The sequence below is a fragment of the Myotis lucifugus genome, unplaced genomic scaffold (assembly GCF_000147115.1).
Source record: "Myotis lucifugus unplaced genomic scaffold, Myoluc2.0 scaffold_202, whole genome shotgun sequence".
NCBI lineage: Eukaryota > Metazoa > Chordata > Mammalia > Chiroptera > Vespertilionidae > Myotis > Myotis lucifugus.
The window spans coordinates 1,769,395-1,794,025 of NW_005871250.1; the positions used below are offsets into that span (position 1 = coordinate 1,769,395).

Below are 24,631 nucleotides of genomic sequence, written 5' to 3' on the forward strand. Positions count from 1 at the left end.
CCCCCCCCCCCCCTACCCTTTTTCTTTACTCTCTTCGCTTTTCCGGAGAAGGAGGATGTAGGTGGAGGAGGAGGAGGAGGAGAAGGAGAAGGAGAAGGAGAAGGAGAAGGAGAAGGAGAAGGAGAAGGAGAAGGAGGAGAAGAAGGAGAAGAAGGAGAAGAAGGAGGAGAAGGAGGAGAAGGAGGAGAAGGAGGAGAAGGAGGAGATGGAGGAGAAGGAGGAGAAGGAGGAGAAGGAGGAGAAGGAGGAGAAGGAGGAGAAGGAGGAGAAGAAGGAGAAGAAGGAGAAGAAGGAGAAGAAGGAGAAGAAGGAGAAGAAGGAGAAGAAGAAGAACTGAAGATTTTGACTGAAAATTTTACTAGGCTATTGAGAGAATTAAATAAACTACTATGTATAAAAGTGCTTTGCAAAGGATAAGACTGAAAGATTTCCATTTGATGTTAAATTTCCACACTGAACAAGTTGCCAGTGATATTTACATTAATGATGGCTTCTGATCTAAGGGCAAGATCTAGGTTGGCAACAATGACACCTTCTTTCCATATTTTTGATAGTCAAATGTTGACTTACAGAAAGACCATTCTTGCCAAAACCAAGTAAATGACTCACCTTTCCTGATGCTGATTCAGTCCCATTTGATCTATAGCCAGAATACGTATTTTTTCCATCTGCATGTTTTTCCCTAGAAAAGAGTCAAGAGTCATCTTGTTAACATGTACCCAGGTTTCAAAGGCCCCTTAGAGGTTATGTATCCTAGATCTCTTCCTGAACAGAGAATGTCTCTGCATGTCCCCATCATGGACAGCCAGCTGGGTTATTAAGAAGCTTCCTTGTCTGGCTGGTATGGCTCAGTAGTTGAGCGTCGACCCATGAACCAAGAGGTCCCCAGTTCGATTCCCAGTTATGGCACATGCCCAACTTGTAGGCTCGATCCATCCCCAGTAGGGGGTGCACAGGAGGCAGCTCATTGATGTTTCTCATCGATGTTTTTATCTCTCTATCCCTCTGCCATCCTCTCTCTGTAACATCAATAAAAACATTTTTAAAAAAGCTTCTTCATCACAGGTAGATATTCTAGGTAGATCAACTCAAGTCATTTTAAAGTCTCCTTTATTTATGTCCAAATATATCTCCCTGTAATTTCCATCCTTTAGTCTTATTTCACATTTTCAGGACAACACAGAATAAGCCTGTTGACTCATTACATCTTTCTGATATTAACCCTTCAGATATTTAAAGCAAGTTTCACGTCTCAAAGGCCAGCTTCCTCAGTTATTTCACCTTTTCATAAGTTGTAATTTTTAATTCAACATTAACTCATCATTCTGCTATCTTGATTTGTAGGTCAACTTATTATAATGTTATTTTTTAAAAGTATGGAGCCCATGATAGAAGATTGAGAAATACCTTAGGATCATGTTTTTTAACCTCTTATCATTACTTAGGGGAAGCAGGAGAAATAATATTTTGGAATTAGCAAAAAGAATAGTTTTCATGTAGGGAACTAGGCATTCATCCAGGAGGACTATGTGGCTATCTTTCAGACATGCCTGTTAATGGAAGTACTCACAGTATCTCTTTACACATGGAACACTTATTGTTGTATGTTTTGCCACTAGCATCACGTACGGGATCACTCTCCCGGGTACAGCTGAGTTTTCCATTTTTCATATTATCCTTAAACTCAGCACATTGGTCCTGAAAAGAGAGAAGAGAACAGGTCTTCTGGTTTACATGGTCTGTTGTATTGTTATTAAATTTGTTAAATAATCTGAGTAAGAAATGTTCTTGGCAACCTTCTCTTACATGGAATATAAGATCTAGATTGCTATCTACAGGAAAAAGTGGGCTGGGACCACCCATATCCTATGATGGTCAGTTGTCATGCCTAATTTTGCTGCTTTTACTGTTCCACACAGGAAAATACAAAGTTGGTGAAATTTAACAGCATAGATCAAGGGTCAGCAATTACATAACCTATAGAACTAATCTGTCCTGTTAGCTATACATAATGTTTTATGTATAAAATTTGAAATACCCTCATTCATTCTAGATATTATTTATGGCTGCTTTTCCACAACAATGTCAGAGTTGAACATTGCAACGGCGACCATGTAACCCACAATGCCCAAAATATTTACTATCTGGACTTTTAAAAAGTTGCTGACCTCTGTTGTAGGAAGGAAAATGAAATGCTGGGAGAAAGCATAAAGTTATGCAAAATGCCAAGGAAGATATACTTGAGCAAATTATGGAGAAGACAGACAAAGCTTCTTTATATGTCTATTACTTGAGAATGAGAACTCAGCCTTCTAAAGGAGAAAAGACAGAAAAACAAAAATGCCAACATTTGTCAAAGGCAGATATTGGGCCTGTGTCAGATCTAGAAGCAAAGAAATGGTCTTGATGTCCCAAGGTTGTAAGGAGAGCCATAGGGTGGCTATAATCTTATGAGATTGTGTTCACACATTCAAAGCGAGGGCTTATATGCAACGCCGTCATGCTGACATTTAAGAATATCTCAGGAAATATGCTAAACACGTGCCTAAATTATTTTATATTATCCCTATAAGAGTACTGCTAAGTCAGGGACACTAGAGTTCAGTGAGATGAAGTAACTGATCGAATGCTTCACAAGTCTTAAGTGAAAGGGGCAGAGTTGTGCCCCAAATTAGTGGTCGGCAAACCGCGGCTCTTTGGCCCCTCGAGTGTGGCTCTTGCACAAAATACCATGTGTGGGCGCGCACGTACAGTGCGATTGAAACTTCATGGCCCATGCACAGAAGTCGGTATTTTGTGGAAGAGCCACACTCAAGGGGCCAAGGAGCCGCATGTGTCTTGCGAGCCGCAGTTTGCCGAGCCGCAGTTTGCCGACCACTGCCCCAAATTATCTGATCCCAAAACCTATGCTCTTTCACCATATTATGCTGCCTTGGACCAACAGAAAATAGACCTCAACAAAGTGACTGCATTCAGGGAAAGCAAGAAAAATAAAAGAAAACGAAGAGCAAGTGACACTGATGGGAAACCACGTTTACACCATGTTCTCTCCTGTGATCCATATTGACATGAGAGCTAGTCTGTTGAAAGAGAAGCCAGGAGACTGGGATAAGGCCATCACATTAATTATTCCAGCCAGGGTTAAAGAGGACACAATGAGCCCTGGAGAGACTGAAAATTGCTGAGGTGTTACCCTGAAGTTTTAAGGGGACAACCCACTGTTTTTCCAAGGACATCTTCACACTCAGCACTACACACATTCACTTTGTACCACAGCCTTTGCCATGGTCCTACTGTCAATGAGTTGAGCTCACCCTGGTTATGAAATTAGAGGAATCTCTCACCTGAGCTTTCCCTCCACCACCACCGTTGGAATCATGCTCTGTAGCAATTCTCTGCTTTTCTGCTTCTTTTCTCTTTCTTTCTTCATCTTCTTTCTGGCTGGAAATTAGAAAGTGGGAGACAGGGGATAACAGATTACAGAGTGGAGTGCATGCCTATGCGTTTCTCATCCTTTGGTCAAATTAGATTGGTACAGAATTCACCAGCACTTATTGAACATCTACTATGTTGCAGGCCTTCTTTGAAAATAAAAAGATGAATTATGCAGAGTCCTCATTGCCATAGAAGGAAACCAATGTTTACAAATCACAAACGAGACCAGGTGAGTAATTAATTAGCATTTCATAAAGGCTCACTGAATCTCCAGGTATTTCTCTCAAACACTTCATATTTAAGAGGTCCAAAAATAACTATCTTCTTTACCAAATGTGTTCTTCCTCCTGGATTCTCTCCCTTCCATGAAGAACAAAACGCTGGAGTCACCTCTCACTGCTCCCTCATGGTCGGCTCAGATAGCTGTTGCCACATGACATTGATTTCACCTTCAGTGTCTCCCATGCTGATCCCACTCACCTTCTATCCTATTTCCCGTGCTCTAGTGACTTCACACTGGGTCTTTGCGAACCCCTACTACCACCTGGAGTCTTCTTAATTTTAGTCCCTCACTTCTGTTATTCTCCTTTATACTGCCGACATATGAATCTTCTTAAAGGAATCATATTCATCTACTACCTAAAAATTTAGCAGCCTTTCCACTCTATATAGGATAGACTAAAAAATCCTTGATCTGGCATTCAAAGCTGGTGAAGTGGCTAAGTATTAACTAAATTTAAAAACTTGCACTTTACTGTACATATGACAGTTTTCTTAATTTTAGATCTTTACCTATGCTGTTCCCTTCTTTTGCTCACATTCTTTTCACTCCTGTCCTCATATTATCCAAATTTAAGGTGAAGTTCTATAGCTGAATAAAGCTATTAACTTTCCCTTCCCTGAAGCAGTATAACATACTGTCTACCTCATTTGTCATTTAGCAGTGTATTATGTTAACTAATGCCCATGTCTAATGTCTAATGAACTATATGATTTCTCGAAAGATTCTTTCATTCATCTTGGTATAACCATTATACACATTATACATTGTAGATGTTCCGTAAATGACTGTTGAATAAGAAATAATTTAGTTGTACTTCCAAACATTGTGTAAAGAGCTAATTTTCATTTCCTGAAAATGTGGTATTTTCAAAAGTATAGACAGAGGAGTTAGATTGCTTTTAAATTGGTGTGTTTTCTTCCCAGAGGAAATTAGAAAATAATCCAGAGAAGGGATCCAATGATAGCAAAGGACTAACAATTCTATCGAGACAAATGTTGTGATCTATTGATAGGCTCCACCCAGAGAACATAATAACAATCTAATATATTGTCTATTTCTAGAATTGCAATACTTATTATCTCCCCAGCTCTTTGCCTCCCCAGCTCTGCTGACCCACAGCAGGGGCTTCCTTTGTGCACTCACAAGACTGATTTACACATGGCACACTTGTTGCCATGGGTCTTGCCATCTGGACCACGCACGGGATCATTTTCTCGTGTGCAAAAGAGATTTCCATTTTGCAAAAGGCTCCGAAATTCACCGCATGTATCCTAAAAGGAGGAGAAAAGGTAAGAGCTTGGGTATTTTCTTGGAAATTACTTTGTTGGGTTCCTACTAAGTGCTTCCTAAAAAAAAGAGAAAATGACCTAAGGATTTTTTTTCTGGCAATTGTTTTGCTCAATTCCTACTAAGCACACAGGACTTAAAAGGTAGTATATCTTTTTTTCCCCCCTTGAGATTTAGCCCCTGAATTCAGACTGAAGTTGCAATCACAAACAAGCAGTAATCTTTTAATAAAGTGGGTCTCTGAGGACTGGTCACATTTCTTACTCTGGGTTTTATTGTCCATCTCTGTTATAGTAAAAAAAAAAAATACACAAAACACTGAACACATCATAGAATAAAAAAAATGGGTTTAGATAGAACTTCAAAGTTTATCTGGTCCAACCATCCATACTATATCTCAATCCCCTTTATATCATGCCTGCCAAGAAGTTACCTAATTTGCACTGGAATACCTGCAGCAATAAGGAGTCCATTACCTTCCATATAGTTGATTCCAAAATTTCTATTAGATTGTTCCAACAAATTAGCCATAGTGCTACTTTTGGGGAATCTTACAAAATAGTAAATCCTATAGGATCCCTAATCTTAGGTTTGATTCTTCTAAGATGTCATTGCAATTAAAATGAGTATGTTTTGTTAGACCAGTAAACAAAGTCCAAGTATTTTACTTCCTCAGAGAAATTGAGAACAATTCTCTTCACATGTTTGGAGAAACCTTCCTTGTCCTTCTCCCTGTGTTCTCTTCCAAGAGCTAAACATGCCAGATACTCAGTTGTTCTGTTTCAATCATCGGTACCATTTCTCATTCTGAACTCCTCCCCTTTCCTAAAGAATCTAATATAATATTCCAGGTGTGTCTGGACAGGCACTAACGTTTTGACAGCTACACCATACGGTTAATTACAATTCCAGTCTGCCATCGAGAGACCTCAGATGGGGGGTGCCTCTCTGTGCCGCAGTTACATCATCTATAAAACGGAAGTGTATTCCACTTGGTTAAAATAATAAGGACCAATATGCATTAAGTATTCCATATATGTCATGGGTTGTTAAGAGAATAACATGAGATAAACACATGACTGACATCTCGGAAGTACTCAGTAAATGTTCGCTCCAGAATTATATGAGGAATTAATAGAAAGTAAGAAATCACTTAAGATCATAGAGTAGCACTTAGGATTGACTTTGAGGGGCTTTATTTGTTTGTTTGCTTCTTTAAGTTCAAATTGAAACTCAATGAGGACAAAATTGAGTTTTTCTCCCAACTTTGCTTTAAGGTTCGCTGCCAGATTTCCTAACTGGTCATAGTTATGAAAAGAAATGTGGTATGAGACAATAGTTTGTAAGTAGTAGCTAATATGAAATAGTCTGATTCTGAAGAACCTTCTCTTGCAAATATTGAAAAGTGAATCAGATGAGCATATCATATTATTTTTAAATCCAGACCCACAATTGTGGGAAATAAAATTGTAAACAAAACAATCTTGCAGAATTCTAAGTATGATACTTTTGTTTAGAAATTACTTTTAATGTCAATAGTTTTTGATGGGGGCAAAAAAATAACTCCCAAATGGGAAAAAATCTAACTGGAATCAGTCCTTTTAAATCAAGAAAATATTATTTGGTAAAGTTGCTTTTCTATTTTCCCCCAAACTGCTGGCACCAGAAATATTTAAGGGTAAAGCAAGAAACAAACCCAGTTTGACAAATGTGGCCATCTAAAACTGCATGGCGTGTTAGAAATAATGCTAGGTCGGTATCAGGGAGCCCAGTTTGAATTCCATTGTTTCCATGTTTCAATTGTAAAAACTCTGAAATATGAAGACATGGATTCTGACATCAATATTCCCATTAGGTTTCTAAGCAAGTACTTCTATCTGCTTTAAATCGTCACTTAAAAATATGGGAATAAGTTAAATTGGGAGTTTGCAAGTAAAACTATGGCCTGGGAGCAAATCTGGCCCACCAGTGTTTTTGCAAAGAAAGTGTTATTGGAACACATCCATGCCCATTTGCTTTAGAGCTACAATAGCAACTAGAGTCTCTGTGACAGAGACTGAACAACCACTATATAAAATATCTACTTTCTGGCCCTCTAAGAAAATTTTGTTAACCCGGGACTAAATGAACCTCGAGTTCTCTCACACAGGCTTCAGTAATTTCATGAATTATTTTTAAAGAGAAACTACAAAACCTCATTCTTTCACTCCAGGTCTGAATACTCCAGGACAGTTACCTTTTCGGTTTCTCTCTTAACTTTTGTTCTGGATTCAGCTTCTTTTTCTTTTGCTTCTTGCTGGCTATAGGAGAGAATGGTGGAAAGAATCATTCCCAGCACCCAGTACATATTATCCTAAAGGGGAAGTCTCTCCAGATAGAAATATTCCACTCCTTCCATATCATAACCAACTTAGCTTGGGAGTAAAGAGGCAAATGCACACCCCCGTCTTATTCTTGCGTTTAGTGTTGCTTAAACAATAAAATACGCCACAGTGAGTCAGCAAATATATTTTCATATTTCTTTTAGAAAACAGAGATTTGTCCTTCTCCCCAGAATGCAGCTAGAATACTTAAAAACAGTGACTAGATATTAGCAAGTTTTCAATCAATAGGCCCAATGATTACACCTTTAGGTTATTCATGACAGTATGTATGCAGAGAACAGAAATCTCGGTCCTTGTATGCCATTAGCTCGGGGGAGTTTCCCCTTAGCACATGGTCCTCTCTTGATGGTGATTCAAGAGCCTTTCAGAGCACTGAGAACACTACAAAGAAATGCACTAACTCTAGGGCTTTATCATAGGAAATCACTGAACTCAATTCAAAGATAGCCTTCATTTTCTACCTCCTAGAGAAAACCTCCAATATCCTCTCTGTTGCCCGCCCCAGATGAAGATCTCTTCTCCAGTCAGCAGAAGCAGTGGCTGAAGATCTACTCACAAGAAGGCCTCACACATGGAACAGGTGTTGCCATGGATTTTCCCATCCAGGCCCTCAATGGGGTCATTCTCTCTGGTGCAGGGAAGTCGTCCGTTCCTCACATAGTTACGGTATTCACTGCACAGCTCCTGCCAAGAATCAGGTAACTAAGTATTAGAAAGCTTCCTCACATTACCCCTTTGAAAACTATGATGTAATGAACCAAACATAAATGATAAATGGAAAAGGTGATGCAGAAGATTGATAATAGCCAAGATGCTTTTCAGAGGCCCAGGTCACACATTATTTGGAATATAAGATTGTTGTTCCATATCTTATTAGAAAACCTTCAATTCAATGTAAATATTATTCTCTGCTTGGCAGCGGGAGAGATATAAAGAAGAATAATTTACTGTTCCTTTTGTAAGGAAATTTGTGGTAGGCAGAACAACAGTTGCCAACTCCCAAATTTGTATGAGCCCTAAACCCAGGGCTTGTGAATATATCACCTTAGGGCAAAAGGAATTCGCAAATGTGATTAAAGATGGGAGACTGAGATGGGAAGATTATTCTGGAAAATTCTAGTGTGCCCAATGTAATCACAAAGTTCAGTCCTTAAAACTGGGAGAACGAGACAGACAAAATAGTGAGAGGGAGATGTGACAGCAAAAATAGAAATACAATGTTGTTGGCTTTGCAGATGACGAAAGGGGTCCAAGAGCAAAGGGACATGAATGGTCTCTAGATGCTAAAAAAAGCAAAGAGACAAATTGTTTCCTGGATATTCTAGAAATGAATACACCCTACCAATCCTTTGATTTAGTCCAGTGAGATGTGTGCCAGACTTCTAGCCTAAAGAACTATAAGTCAATAAGTCTGTATTGTTTTTAAGCTACCAAGCTTGTGGTAATTTGTTAGAGCAAAGAATTTTTATTTTCTTTTTAATAAATACATAGAAGCACTTATAAGTTAGAATACAACAAATTAGATAATTGATAAATAAAGAAAAATTATTGGCATAAAAGATGTTAGAACTATTAAGTATATTATATAAATGGAGAAAATCTTCAGGGATCCCCCATTACTGAGCCATGAAAATTGGTCAGAATTTTGATAAACAGAGGAAAGGGACATTCATGACTGAGTATGAGCAAGACCGTGTAGAAGGTTAAATTCATTGTATATATAATATTGAGGACTTTAGATATGTGAGGGGCTGTGCTGTTATATATTAATGGATAAGTACCTTGAGATTTCATTAAAAAATAATAAAATAGTGTCCTTATGTTATTAATGAGAAAACTAAGACACAAACATGTCAACCGTTTGACCACTGGTGTGGAGATGGATGAAGTCAGAATTTGAACCCTGACAGTCTGAGTCCAGAGTCGTGTTTTTAACCTCAACTTTATTGAGTCCGTAAGAATTGGAGCCTTGAATTAATGCTTGTCAAGAAGCAACAAGGTGATCAGTATGTCTGGACCAGGGTAGCAATGGGTAGAATAGTAGGAAATGAGGTCTGAGAGGTGGCAGAGGTCAGATTGTGTATGGCATTGTAAGCCACTAGAATGACCTTGGTTTTTATTCTGAGTGAGATGAGAAGACACTGGGTGGCTTAACCTGTCTTATATTTTTTAATAATTACTTTGGCTTTAGAGTTGAGAGTAGATTGTAGGATGCAAACGTAAGAGTAGGGAGAAGAAATGAGATCTTCCAAATTAGAAAAGGATAAAGGAAATAAGTAATAAAGATCTGAGGCATAGCCTATGGGAAAACTACAAATTGAAAGAGTATGTAAAATCTAAAGTACATCATGGGCATTACAGCTAGAACTTGTGGTCCAATTGCTTGCTCTCAAATTACTAATTATATACATTCCTGAACTTCTTATCTGAGCCTCTGAATCCTCTTCTATAAAATACAAATAGTAATACATACTTTGAATGATTACTACAAAGATCAGTCATAAAATTGTTAGACCACATTGCATACAGTAGCAATGAAATAATTAATAGCCATCACCATTATCATTATCGTTGTCATCATCATCATCATCATTTCATTATCATCATCATGGAGATGTTAAGAAGCAAACCCAAGGCTAAATGATGCTATGGAGTAATTTCTCCAAAATCTCACAGAGAATTGGGATGAAAACCAAGGTAGTTTTCTTTCGTTAACTAAACACCTTTACATGACAAGGTATAGGGGAAATCTAAAATCTGCCTCTATTGGATTGCATTCAGACAACAAGACAATCTGCATGTACTTCTTCATTGGAATAATATAATTCACATGCTTAGTAGAGAAAAGGGTGGTTGACCTCATCTCAAATGCACAAGCAACTAGATCAAATTTGTTATGAATAAACTGAACCGGAAGAAGGGATCTTCATATACATGAGGATCCAAATACATTTTCTCAGTTTGCAAAGTCACTACAGACAGTAGGATTGGAAGGAGGGAGTGAGGCCTGGCCTAATGAGAATGGAATAGGTGAGCAGTTCTGATGACCTGAAATACCTACCTGTACTGCTTCTCTCTTAAATTTCTCAGCTTCACCTTTCTTCTTTTCTTCCTTGTCATTAGTTTTCTTCTCTTCTTCTTCAAGCTCACTGCAGTAAAAAAAGATACAAGCTAAATACAATTTCTCATTCTCTTTGGTAATGTATTTTCAGAAGGAATGAAGATCTTTCAGACCAAAGGTTAGACTCAGTCTTCAGTACAATTTTATCCAGTCCAAGAGGTGGTAATACTTTCCCCATTTATGCAGATAAATTCAGTAGTTCCCAACACCATTTAAAAATTAAAGCCAGCATGATTTTTTATTAGTATGTGATCTTCAGGTGGTCTTTTTTCTATTAGTCAGTGACTTCAACCAATATAGCCTCAATTGCCTTGATTTTTTAAAAAATTGTGAAACTTTTCCTGTTTAAATAAATACCACATCAATGATGAAATCAAGGGATGAGACCAAGTCAAATAATGGGTCCATAATCAAAATAAACCATGTTTCACTATAACATAAAAATTGTAAGTATTATTTTAATGGCATTAATAATATTCAAGTTGAAATTCAAGTTTTAGAGTGCAATAATGATTCAAGCCCAAGAAGTTTCAACAACTAATATTTGGAGGTTGATCATGAGCCTGACTGGCATTCTTGCCATTTTCTACTAACATGAAGCATATTAAGGCTAGAAAAAAATACTTAGCCTTTATCACGTCTAACCTAGTCATCACTTGACTAGCAAATCCAGCAGGTGAGAGAAAAGCCCTAATTTCTGCCCTGCCCTGTTAATCTCTTTTTTAAGGAACTTAAATCTTATACTTAACACTGGACAAAGACATGTGAGAGTTAAGGAGCAACACTGACTTTGCACCTCTTTCAGGAGATATTATTTAAATATTTTTCTCAAAATTTATTTTAACTTGAGGCTCCGTAGGAGATTAGGAGTCTAAGAAGGAGAAGAATTAGAGGTGGTAATATGTCATTAGCTTCTCCTGTATTTTTTTTATTTTTATTTTTTGTTAATCCTCACCAGAGGATATTTTTTCCATTGCTTTTCAGAGAGAGTGGAAAGGAAGGAGAGAGGGAGAGAGAGAGAGAGTGAGAGAGAGAGAGAGAGAAAAAAAACAAAAAAAAAAACATCGATGTGAGAGAGATACATGAATTGGCTGCCTCCCGAATGCTCCCCGACCAGGGTCTAGGGAGAAAACCCACAATCAGGTATGTGCCCTTGACCAGGAATTGAACCTGCAACTCTTGGTGTGCAGGCTCTGCTCTAACCACCTAGCACACTGGCTAGGATGAGCTTCTCCTATATTGTCCCACACAATGGAGTAACACAGTGGCCTATTAGGCCCTGGACCTGGCTTACCAAGAAGACATTTTAATAAACAGCTATGACATGGGCCTGCCTCTTAGGGGTTTAACTCTCTACACTAAACCACTTCTCAGAATATTTATTTCACCTATATATAGTAATATCTCTGAAAGAATAAATATGATTCTCTCTAGTCCATTTCTTATTCAGGTTACTTTAAGAGCCTTTATATAATAGACCCACAGACCTTTGTCTAAATGGTTTTCCCTTAACCAATATCTAAATATACTCACAGAATCGTAAAATGTCAGGGGTTGGAGAGAGACCAAAGAGATCATCCCATCCAGATTATCAAAATTTTGCTCTCTCTTTGTTATTAATGTTAATTATCAAATGTTAAGGAAATTTTGGCACTAAATTAAGACTTTCCCCCCCATTACTTAATTAGAAGATAGAAGGATTATTGAATAGAGAATAACATTGTCACTATGTGATTCAACATTACCTAATGTCTTGTCCAAGTGCTTTTAAAATTACCTAGCATACAGTATATCATCTATACATTTCTGGAAAAAAAGTGAGATTCAGGGATGATTAATGATGAAGAAATTCCATGGGGGAGATAAGGGTAGATACTCACAACACAGTCGCACACATAGCACACTTGTTCCCATGTATTTTGCCATCTGGGCCACGGACAGGGTCATTCTCCCTGGTGCATATGAGCATTCCATTCCTCACTTGGCTCCGAAACTCACTGCAGAGCTCCTGGAAAATGAAGAAAATACTTTCTCAGAGCAGTTTTCTACCCTCCCTGTACCTTTGCCTATTATGAGAAATAGGCAAAGAGTAAGAAGGAAAAATCAGTAAGTCTTTTCAAAGCTGATATCACAGACTCAGAATTGTTCTGGCACTAAAGTGGGTCTGTAAACATCCTCATCATTCTCCTGAGCGTGCTTACCATCCAGTTGTAAAAGAAGGCTGACACAATTGATAAAGAAAAATATATATGTTGTGTTGCACATCAGTCTATTAAAGCTATGAAAGATCAAAGGTGAGAAGAATCAATAGGCCTCAAAAGAGAGGAACTGATAATATTGCTGAGCCTTCATGAGAAAGGAAATCTTTCCATTTGTGACAATTTGGATGAAACTTGAGGGCACTATGCTAAGTAAAATAAGTGAGGCAGAGGACAAATACTGTATGATCTTCTATGTGGAAACGAAAAAAAGCCGAATTCATAGAAACAGAAAGTAGAATGGTTACCAAGGGATTGGAGGGCGGGGGGCAAATGGGAAGATGTCATTCAAAGGGTACAAACTTCTGGAAACTTCCAGTTATATGTCAAATCAGCTCTGGGGACCTACCATACATAGTGATTACAGTTAACAATACTGCATTATATGCTTGAAAGTTGCTAAGAGTAGATCTTAAACATTCTTATCTCTCTCACTCTCTCTCTCTCTCTCTCTCTCTCTCACACACACACACACACACACACACACACACACACACACACAAATTCTGTGAAGTGGAGGAGTTAACTAAAACTAAGGTGGTAATCATTTTGAAATCAACACATTGTATACCTTAAACATATACAATGTTATATGTCAATTATATCTCAAGAAAGCTAGGAAAAAATAAAATTAAAATAATGTGCAAAAAAAGAATATTGCTGAACCTTGATTTGTCTTTAGAGTCTGAGAAAAAAAGAGAAAAATATGCTCAATTAAAAAATAAAGAAATATCTGAAATAAAGATGTGGAAGAGAGAACAAGTATGACATCTGGAAAAGTTGACACCTTTCAGGGAGTTAATTGTTAAAGTGGGTGTGTGGACTTAAAACCGGAGAACAACAACAGGAGTGGAGAGAATAAGGAATGTGTTAAAATCATTTGAAAAATCTAAAACAACTTAGCAACTCATCAGATATCATGGATAAAACAAATTTTCAATTCTAAATTACCAACAAAAAATGGTTTCAGCTAACAGAAAGTTATTGAGAAAGTGAGTCAGTTTAAAGGTAAACTTTTAAACTGTGTCAACTTTCCCCAAATAAATTATTAGGCTTATACTCTGCAGCTATTGCTAGGAGATAGACTACATAAAGGTAAATATTGTATAGAACTCTAATATGAGAGTGATCCAGCATCTACATATAGAAAGATTTTGTTCTGCTATTTGTAAAATTATCTTCTATATAATAAAAGCCTAAGCGATCGTTGCGGTGGAACGACCAGAATGACTGGTCACTATGATGTGCACTGACCACCAGGGGCAAATGCTCAATGCAGGAGCTGCCCCCTGATGGTCAGTGTGCTCCCACAGGGGGAGCAGCCACTAAGCCAGAAGCTGGGCTCACAGCTGGTGAGCACAATGCTGGTGGTGGGAGCCTCTCCCACCTCCACAGCAGCGCTAAGGAGCAGTGAGCCAAGCAGTAAGGAGCCTGCAGCTAAGGAACAGCAAGCTGAGTGGTAAGGAGCAAGCAGGTGGGTGGTAAGGAGCGAGGGATCCCAGACTGTGAGAGTGATGTCTGACTGCCAGCTTAGGCCTGATCCCCTGGCCTAAGCTGGCAGTTGGACATCCCCCAAGGGGTCCTGGACTGGGAGAGGGCAGGCTGGGTTGAGGACGCCCCTGCATGAATGTCATGCAATGGGCCTCTAGTAAAATTATAAAAGCACGTAGAAAAAGTACAGTAGATTAAAATAACTAGAAAGTCAAAGTCAAAAATTTATGTACTAATCATTAACTAGGAGTGAAAATAGTAGTATTTCTTCCATATTTGGGAAGTGACAAAGAACAAACATGATACATATCTGTGCAAAGTTTTGTAAACTGGACTAATATGAATGTTATAGTCTTGTACTTTGTATTATAAATAACAGAGATTTGAATTACATAAATTGAAATTAGTAAATTAAAAAGATTGATATTAATAATCTGTACCTGAAAACAGAAAATGAAGAAAAGCCGAATATGGAGAATATCCCGTACAAAGTTAATAACACTCCAATTTTCATGAAATGAAACTAAAAATTTGAATTATCATGCAATAAAATTGGTCCTCTGCAAACTCCTAATCAAGATCATTTTACCTCAGGTTAAAGGTTCTTTTTGTTCATTTCAGGCATGAAGATTGAACAGGAAAACATTTCTGCTGATGAGATAGCTAGAATGCTATTACAGAGAAAAACAGTGCCAAGGTATAGCACTAGCATTTCTGAGAAAATTACCTTTGCAGCTTCTCTTTTAGCCTTTGCTCTTGCTCTTTCTTCTTGTTGACTATAAGTAACAGGAAGAGGAGTATGGGGGAAAAGAGAAGACATGAATCTTAGTACAGTTGAATAGATTCTTCACATTTACCAGTTGACCATTCATTGCTTTGACTATTCTCAAGTAACACCAAAGATCCAATCATAGTTGTTTAGAATTTTATTGGAATAGATTAGAATGACTCACCTCTCCTCAAGAGAATGGGATGCAAGAGAAAGTCCCTTACTGAATAAATCTGTTTAGCTTCCCAGCAAATACACTGCAATAAGAATTTATTTGCTGATTCTTTTGCATCTGCAACCACTCTTTATAAATTGGTAATATTTGGCTTTTGAGAAGCAATATAGCATGGCAGTTAGGAGGAAAAACTCAAGCCAGATTGTATAAGAAGCACAAAAAATTCTTAATCTCTTTGTGGCTTCCTCGTCTTTAAATGGGGAGGATAAAGGAGAGACAGGAAAGGTAATAAGAATACTTTTTTCATTAGACTGTTGTGAGCCTGAAATGAGTTGATACATTAAAGCGATTAGAATAAGTATCTGGTCCATAACAAAATGATTGACAAAAGTGGTATAAGTGATTGGTATTCTCATCATTGTAATCATTATTAACAGTGACTTCTCCAAAAACTGGCATATGATGTAAGTGAAGTGAGAGTGACAGTTCTTAATCATTTTGGATAACTAACAGGTTGCAAGCTGAATTGAGTGAATGGATCTATAGCATAATTGAATCTACAAAACAGCAATTTAATCATATTATATAGACAGAGAAATATAAAATAACTTGTGAAAATGTTTTACTATGTTCCAATCAATGTAAGACCTGCCCATTAATCAAATTAAAAGTTTTATAATTTAATGTTTTTAATATATTTTATTGATTTTTTACAGAGAGGAAGGGAGAGGGATAGAGAGTTAGAAACATCGATGAGAAACATCTATCAGCTGCCTCCTTCCTGCACACCTCCTACTGGGGATGTGCCCGCAACCCAGGTACATGCCCCCAACCGGAATCGAACCTCGGACCCTTCAGTCTGCAGGCCGACGCTCTATCCACTGAGCCAAACCGGTTAGGGAAAATTAAAACTTTTTAAAAGTTGAAGTGTGTTTTAATATGATTTTAAAATGTGCAAAAAAAAAGACTATTGAGGGAAGAATGATTCTCAAGAAAGTCAATACCCTTTACTAACATATCCATAAAATATGAGGTGAAAAAACTTTGTTTCTTTTGGATATGAAATTTGAGAGTGATGGGAGAATATTATTTATATAGCTCCAATATTGTGAGGTTTCTCATACTTATTTAAAAGGAAAACTGATCTAAACTTTATCATGAGTCTAAGTTGACTAAAAAATTCAAGAAGCATTTTCTTCCCATATAGAGAAATTATTAGGAAGTACCAGAGTTGACCAGAAGATGGCAGAATGACTTCCTGTCACTGGGAGATTAATGTAGAGGTAAAGAAAAAAAGACTGAAACATGCCAACATACAGCTAAATACAACTACCACAGGTTGATCATGTTGATTTTTCTATCATTCACAACCTCTCTGAGCCTTTAATTTTCCATCTAAAACTTATAATAATACAGAACTTATTTCATGTTTGTTGATAAGATTAAATGAGATTAGGTAGCAAAGCTCTTGGCAAGAACATGATGATTATATGCATTCAATGAATGCTGATGACAATGAATACATGGTCACTATCTTGACTTCCATCTAACAGATGTTTAGTGCTTCCATGGTCCAAATACTATGGGATCAATCTTCTGGGTTCTGTTGTTTTCTACCAGAAAAGACTGCATGACTAAATCCTAAATCCAGAGATTCTGGCAGATAGAAAATAAATTGGAGTATCTTTTTGGAAAAAGATCAAAAGACTTACAGAATTATAGGCTTGTTTCGGGGACATAGCATGTCATTTACTGTACAGTTATACCTTAGTCCCCTTTAAACGGGTATCCAACTCCTACACAAGAAAGTCACCATTTCCGAAGCAGCCTCTCCTTCTCTAATGGTTAAAAAGTTCATCTTCATGTTGCACTCAGACCTGTCCCCCATAGCTCTCATCCATTTTAATTCTATTCCTTGAGGTCACACAAAATGAGTAGACAGGTAGTAAATTAAAATAAAATTTTCTAAATCTTGCTGTGTACCATAGTGATATTTTACATGTAATCTCCATTTTCTATTTCAGCTGGTAATCCTGCACAAAACTAAAAGCAATGAGTAAGATTATCTTAGAGTGCTTTTTTTCTGAATAAAAGATTCTGAGTTCTGAAATATCCTAAAAGAAATTATTCTGTTTCTTTTTACATCACAATAATTACCTGAAAGCTCTCTACTTGCTATTTTGGGTTTGTGCTTTTTTTTTTTTTAGCTTATTTAAATGTGACACCCAAAATTGAATGCTACACTGAAGAGGAAAATGTACTTTTTGCAATGGTTTGACAATTTCTCTTAGTTCTATCTCCCCACTCCTTCAGAAGCTCTGAGCTCTACTCACAAGAAGACCTCACACATGGAACAGGTGTTGCCATGCATTTTCCCATCTGGGCCCTGGATGGGGTCATTCTCTCTGGTGCAAGGCAGTTTGCCACTCCTCACATACTTGCGGTATTCACTGCACAATTCCTGTGAAATCGAGGAGGCAAGTTTGAGGTATTGAACACAGGTTGGATCATATTGCAAGAATAACTGGTGATTGGACTTTTTCTTAAGTGGGGATCAGCAATTGGCTTATTTTAGAATAGTTCTTAATTTTGAAGACATGAATATTTTCAAGTGATGAAATAATGGATCCTCAACTGAAAAATAGTCACATATGTGTCTATGCACACATGGAAACAAACACACAAACAGAAACTGTCCGCATGTTTCCTACAGTCTCAGGGAACTTATGGGTTCACTGAATGCCATCTATGGATCCCAGGTCCACATGCCTCTGACTTGGAGAAGGTCCCCTCACCTCAAAGGAAGGTGTCTCAGATTGTCTTTTATTTCTTGATTCAGTTTCCTTCTTTTTCTTTTCTTCTTCTTCTGCTTGGCTAAAAGAGAGTGATTAAGAAAGAAAGAAATAAGTCATAAAATCTCCAGGTTGAAGTTGATCTCAAATATCATTTAATTGCTATAGTTAATAGTAATTTAATTCTGTGCCTAACCTTGCACTCATACTAATGAAATCCTCACAAGTGCATGTAACAGAAGTACTATTTTAAGCCAAATTTACAGATGAGAAAACTGACAGGACATAGAACTAATAAATTCAGACTAAGGATGTCAAACCTAGTCAGAGGTGGTTTTCTAAACTTCCAGTACTCACAACTGTATCTCTGGTTATTATCTAGCTTTGCTCTAATCTGCCAGTCAATTTTCTACCGATCTCATCCTTGAAGTCCCATGCTAGGTCATTTCATCCTTGAAGTCCTCAGCTTTAGAAAGTGCCTCCTGGCATTGAGCCGAACCTGTCTCCCACAGGTTCCACTCACAGGCCCCACTTTCACCCATGGATACAACCTAGAACTAGTCCTGTTTGCACATTTAAAGGCAAAAACTACTTGGACATTTCCAGACTGCGACTCTCCCTTGGCTAAGTGTGCTAAGCCTTCATAATTGTCAAAGGCCATGGTTTTCATGCATTTCTCCATTTCCTCTAAATATGTTTTTGTCTTCCTGTTGAAGTGGCTCTCTCATAATTGAACATAGTAACGAAGCAGAAGGTTAATCTGAACTCAGTGCTTACATTTTCTAGAATCCCTTTCATAATAATAATTATCTAGTGGAACAGAGAAACGTTAAACAAATAGTCACATGTATAAATTTACAACTACTGACTGTGATTACTATGAGGAAGGAAAAGTTCTGGTTACTATGAGGGAGAAATTTAGGGGGTAGGAGCATAGAGTAGGTTTCAATAAAGCTCTTCAAGCTGACAAGATACATGAGAGGAGTCAACTCCACCAGATCCCAGTCATTCCTTATTCTAAATCATTCCTCCAGGTTCTGTGTATGGACTGAGGCACTGCTTTGCATATTGGTTTGTTTGCTTGGGGATCAGTGGTGTGATTTCAGATAACTTCATACTCCACTCTGCACAGGTCAGGTCCTCGGTCTACATCTTTTTTCACTTCCATGGGAGCTTAACCAATCAGTGATCGAGATATGGGAATTATTCTTACATAATTATGACATGGTGCAAAAATGTGGCACAATAATGCCATTGATAAAGAAACAAACCCAATTTAAAAAATAAAATATCAAAGCTAAAAAATAAGGAAACAGAAGAAAGGACAAAACCCTCCCACATTTCCAGCTACAGCTCTACTCACAAGAAGACCTCACACATAGAGCAGGTATTGCCATGCATTTTCCCATCTGGGCCCTGGATGGGGTCGTTCTCTCTGGTGCAAGGCAGTTTGCCATTCCTCACATACTTGCGGTATTCACTGCACAACTCCTGTCAAAACAGAGAAATAAGTGGGACATATGTTTCATATCTATTCAAAGCAGCAGATCAAAACATCTGCATTGGCAGAAACTAATGTAAGGTTTTTTTGAGCCCAGGATTTTAGCTGTTTCTCTCTCAAATGTAAAGTTCAATTAAACAAATAACACTCATCAGTTGCTAAGAGATGGGAGCAAATAAGACATACAAGGATGTCACAATATAATACTAGGATGTCACAATATAATAAAAGAAATAGACAAGTTAACTCCACTATATCCTAAACAGAATAAAATAAGTGTGAGAACTCAAGAAGTTGGGACCATGAAATCTGATTGTAGAAAGCAGGGGAGATGTCAGGGAACAAGAATAATTTGATTAAGACCATGAAGAGTAAATAGGATTTACTCCTTTTTTAATGGATTGGAGAATATGCATACTGGATTGTTAAAATAAGCTGAGCAATACAAGTAGAAAACTACATGGCATATATGGCATATAAAATAACATCAACTTCTGATTACAGGTAAAGTTTCCTCAAAAAATTAAAAATGGAGCAGCCATTTGACCCCATAATCCTACTTCTAGGAATATATCCTAAGAAGCCTGCAACACCAATCAGAAAGAACATTTGCATCCTTATGTTCATAGCAGTGTTATTTACAACAGCTAAGTGCCCACCAGTTGAGTGGATAAAAAAAGCCATGGTACATTTACACAACAGAATACTATGCAGCTGTAAAAAAGAGATAGAGAGATTTCTTACCCTTTGAGACAGCATGGAGGGACCTAGAGAGTATTATGCTAAGTGAAATAAGTCAGAGAAAGACAAGTATCACATGATCTCACTTATAAGTGGAATCTAATGAACAAAATAAACTGACAAACAAAATAGATCCAGAGACATGGAAGCATGCAACAGACTGAGGATCCTCAGAGCGAAGGGGAGGAGGGAGGGAAGAGATCAACCGAAGAGCTTATATGCATATAGGCATAACCCATAGACACAGACAACACTGGGGTGAAGGCCTGGAGAGTGGATGGGAGTGGGGAGGAATGGGTCAATGGGAAAAAAAGGAAGCCAAATAAGGAGACAAGGAGATTGAGATGTATCCTTGATCAAATATATAACAAGCTATTTGTGGATTTAAGCAGAGCAGTATTGTGACCGGAATAATATTTTGAAACTTTACTCTGGCTGTGTGTGGGAGGACAGCTGGAAAAGGGATAGAACAAAACCTAGATGAAAGATTAGGAGACTTTCATCAAAACAATAGGTGATAATAACTTACATAAGGCTATGGGAACAGATATTGTGACATTTCAGAGGTGAAAATCATGCTTTTTTAAAAAAAATGTTTTTATTGATTTGAGAGAGAGAAAGGGAGAGGGAGAGAGAGATAGAAACATCGATGAGAGAGAAACAACATCATTCCGCTGCCTTCTGCATGCCCCACTGGGGATTGAATTGCAACTGGGACATGTGTCCTGACTGGGAATCGAGCTGGGGACCTCTTGGTGCATGGTTGATGCTCAACCACTGAGAAACACTGGCCAGGCTAAAAATTATGCTTTTTTTGATGTGTGGGATTAAGGTATTTTTATCCTATCTCAGATGTGAAATTTCAAAAATTCTTATGTAGAAAATATGCATGTAGAGTTTCTGAAAGGTGGTAAGCAAAAGTCAGCACAGTCTGTAATTGGTGAAACTATAACTCAGTTTTTCAGGCTTTGGATAAGTTATTTTAATTGTACATGGTTAGTCTCAGAAGCAGCAAGAATTGATCAAGTTCCCACAGCATTCTTGTCAATGCCATCCCCAGATTGAAGGGTTAAGATTTTCTGGGGTTTCTATAGGGCAACATTCCAACCTTTAGGCTCTCTGAAGTATGTTCAAATTATCATGCTAAGTAGGACTTATTGGATGTATTCAACTCACTGCAAATGAAGGTGCTTTTCCAGGTTCTCTCTTATTCCTTGCTTCCGCCTTTTTCTTTTCTTGTGCTTCTGCTTGGCTGAATGAGAGAAAATAAGAGGAGCCATAGGACCAAATATACAGGTAATAATTTCTCGATATTCCTGCATTGCTAAACTGTCCTCCCTCCTTAGGAAGAAGCGATTTTGTCCTTTTATCACTACATACCAATGAGAAGCAACAAATCAGCCTCCAGTATGGCAAGATACCATAACTTCTTCATAGTTTCTGCTTAACTTTGAGAGAAAGAGTATAATTGTGCATCTGGAAAACTTGCTTTCTCTAAATTACCTTTCTTGCCTGTGGTCAGAAAAGAAACAACATTAATGTCCATAAAGGAGATTATCAAAACTAGTACTGTGGCGACATTACACCTGGAGGCTGAAGGTGGCCGTAACAAAGCGTATCAACTGGTCCCCTCGTTTCATGACAGGAGGTGAGGCAGAAAGGGTTTTGGCTACACTTTTAGGGTATGACTACAACTAGTCAAGGTCTTTCCCCTTAAGTCTATGAACTATCTACCTCATCATGCACACTAACTTTATTAATTTATCTTAAATGTATTGCTTACTCATGGCTATGTTATCTAAAGACAAATGTATGGTGGGTAGAAAAAGGCCACATGTACCATGGTAAACCAAATGAGCCTAAATTTGCTTCGAACAATAGAATTGCATGATACGTATAGTTAACTGATGTTATTTCAACCATGCATGATTAGCAATCAAGCAAGAGGCCATAGATTCTAAATGTGAATCAATTACTTGAACTAAGCTCAATCACATCAATTAAGAGTAGCTCCAAATTTTGAAAGTAAGCTATCAATTGTAACTTAGTGAAAAATGTTATATAAAGCATCATGTATTGTAATTTTATAAGGTTCATGGTTGTTTCATGGGCAACTTTAACTCTAGTAATCAATTTCTACATTACTAACTTTGGGCCCTTATGCCTCTGGAAGATGAGATGCCTATAAACTTGTATACACTGTTCAAATATGAAATTTCAACAGTAGGAAAAATTTGGTATTTGTACAAGTTCATGCTTATCAGAATGTTCCAGTGCTAAGAGAATGAGTGACAAATGAGGGCAAAACAGATATCTTGGAATAAATAGCTCTAGGTACTTACTCCCATCTTGGTTACTAACATTTTCAGTGTAACTTACTCAACTCACTTCCCTATTTCAAGCCACAGATTCCTCATATCTGAAACAAGTTGGTTTTTTAGTTTAGCTGTAAGGTCCCTTTACTTCTTGACAATCTAAAGCTCTATACTCACTAGAAGGCTTGACACATGGAACACAAGTTGCCATGCATTTTCCCATCTGGACCACGGACAGGGTCATTTTCTCTGGTACAGAAAAGTATTCCATTCTTCACATGACCCTTATATTCGCTGCAGAGTTTCTGAATAATGAAAATGAGATAGTTGAGATTTAGTTTTATGCTTATAAATTTTAGATCCTTTTTTTAATTTAAATTCTTTATTGTTTAATGTATTACATAAATTTCCTTTTCCCCCCATTGACCTCTCCTCAGCTACCCTAACCCCCAGCACATACCCCTACACCCCTTCACCCACTGGTCTATGTCCATTGGTTATGCTCATATGCATGCATATAAGTCCTTTGGTTGATCTCTTACTTCCTCACCCCCCACCTTCCCTCATAGGTTGGATTCTCTTTATAAAAAAATATTTAAAAAGAGGAATTAAGAATAAAAATAAAACTTTTAGGATTTAGGCTCATCCTCAAATTTTTAAGTTAAGGGGATATAAATATAAATGTGGCTCAGCTCTTCTATCATTCAAGTGAAAAAGATAAGGAATTACAATATAAAAAGCTAAGAGATGGCACAAGTCAGAATTAAGTACACACAAGCACAAAGGAAAGAATAATTTGTGGAAGTTCAGAGAAGAGCTTATATCTGATTTGTATCATTAGGATAATTTCCAGGAACACAATGTGGCAAAAAGTCCTTCAAGAGGAAGAATTATATGTAAAGACATAGAGGCATAAAAGGACATGTTATTTCAAGCTAATACTTTGTTGTCATGAGCATAGTGGCTAAAGAAATAGTGAGCAAAGAGAAAAAGGTTTGGGAACTGGTCAAAAAGGAGACCTTGAAGATAAGTCAAAACCAGGCCACTAAAGTTTGAAAGGAATTTGGACTTTATTCTTAGGAAATGGGAAAACGATAAATATTTATAGCAGAGAAGAATACAATCAAACCTTTGTTTTAGAAAGACTATCCAGCGAGATATGTGGAGGACTTGAGTGACTAGAGACTGAAGTAAGGGAAACTATAGAAAAAAAGAAAGGAAGAAAGGAAAGGAAGGGAAAAATTGGAGTCAGGTAATGCTTTGATATATACCTTCATTTAGGAATAGGGAACTATTTTACTAATATAACTTGATTAATTTCCTCCAAATAGAGCTTAAAAATTGTAATATCATAGTTATTATTTTATTCTCATAATTCTTATAAAATAATAACTATAAATTAGTTTCCAGAATACCTATTAGTAGTGAAGAAAAAATGAACCAATATTGAAAATGTATTCCAGAGTAAAATGCACATACATATACATACCATAAAAGTTCTAACTAGATTGATCAAACTAATCCTCACCTCGATTTCTCTTTTAACTTTAACTTTTTCTTCAGCCTTTCTCAGGTTTTCATCTGCTTTATGTTTTTCTTCTGAAAAACGCTGTTTTCTGCAGAAAGAAACAAAAGCAAATAAATGATTATAATGTTTTAAATCTTCATTTTATAAAACTGTCATTTAGGCACAAGAGGAAAAACAGCTAGATATTCCTGAGTTCTTGTACAAACACTTTCTGATCACCTTAAAGTCCCTTATCAAATTGAAATCTCCACTATTTCCCCAAAGAATCCCTCTCTTTCATTTTGCCTTCATGTATGCCATTTCCTTTCATTGTAATGATCTTTTTTTTAAAAAAATCATCTTCCTTTCTTCTAAATCTCCCTAGCTTAAATTCTCCCTTCTTTAAGAAGATATCTTAAACCTCAAAGTGAAAATGAGTCCTACATCTGTCATCGTATTTTCATACCTGAATATTCTCCTCTTATGGTACATTTTCATTTGGTTGTACCGTGTGTGTGTGTGTGTGTGTGTGTGTGTGTGTGTGTGTGTGCGCGCGCGCATATCCATGGCTT

General features: G+C 37.3%; 1 protein-coding gene across 4 annotated transcripts in view; it reads right to left on the minus strand.

Moving 5' to 3' along the window:
* The window catches only part of SPINK5 (serine peptidase inhibitor, Kazal type 5), a 68,935-nt gene that overhangs the window by 14,326 nt on the left and 29,978 nt on the right, over positions 1-24,631 (minus strand). For 3 of the 4 annotated variants that reach the window (XR_002831352.1, XM_014463231.2, XM_006097448.3), the window contains exons 10-24: positions 24,081-24,168; positions 22,730-22,857; positions 21,414-21,489; positions 19,359-19,486; positions 17,999-18,077; positions 17,537-17,664; positions 14,987-15,035; positions 12,391-12,518; positions 10,451-10,538; positions 7,946-8,073; positions 7,242-7,305; positions 4,862-4,989; positions 3,345-3,441; positions 1,571-1,698; positions 610-682 (exon numbers count right to left, since the gene is read on the minus strand). Coding sequence is in view for 3 of the 4 variants with exons in the window: in XM_014463231.2 (XP_014318717.1) it covers positions 610-682; positions 1,571-1,698; positions 3,345-3,441; positions 4,862-4,989; positions 7,242-7,305; positions 7,946-8,073; positions 10,451-10,538; positions 12,391-12,518; positions 14,987-15,035; positions 17,537-17,664; positions 17,999-18,077; positions 19,359-19,486; positions 21,414-21,489; positions 22,730-22,857; positions 24,081-24,168 (1,510 nt within the window). In the remaining variant the exon portion in view is untranslated. The remainder of the gene's footprint in view (positions 1-609; positions 683-1,570; positions 1,699-3,344; positions 3,442-4,861; positions 4,990-7,241; positions 7,306-7,945; positions 8,074-10,450; positions 10,539-12,390; positions 12,519-14,986; positions 15,036-17,536; positions 17,665-17,998; positions 18,078-19,358; positions 19,487-21,413; positions 21,490-22,729; positions 22,858-24,080; positions 24,169-24,631) is intronic. The other variant, XM_014463232.2, reaches the window with a different exon arrangement.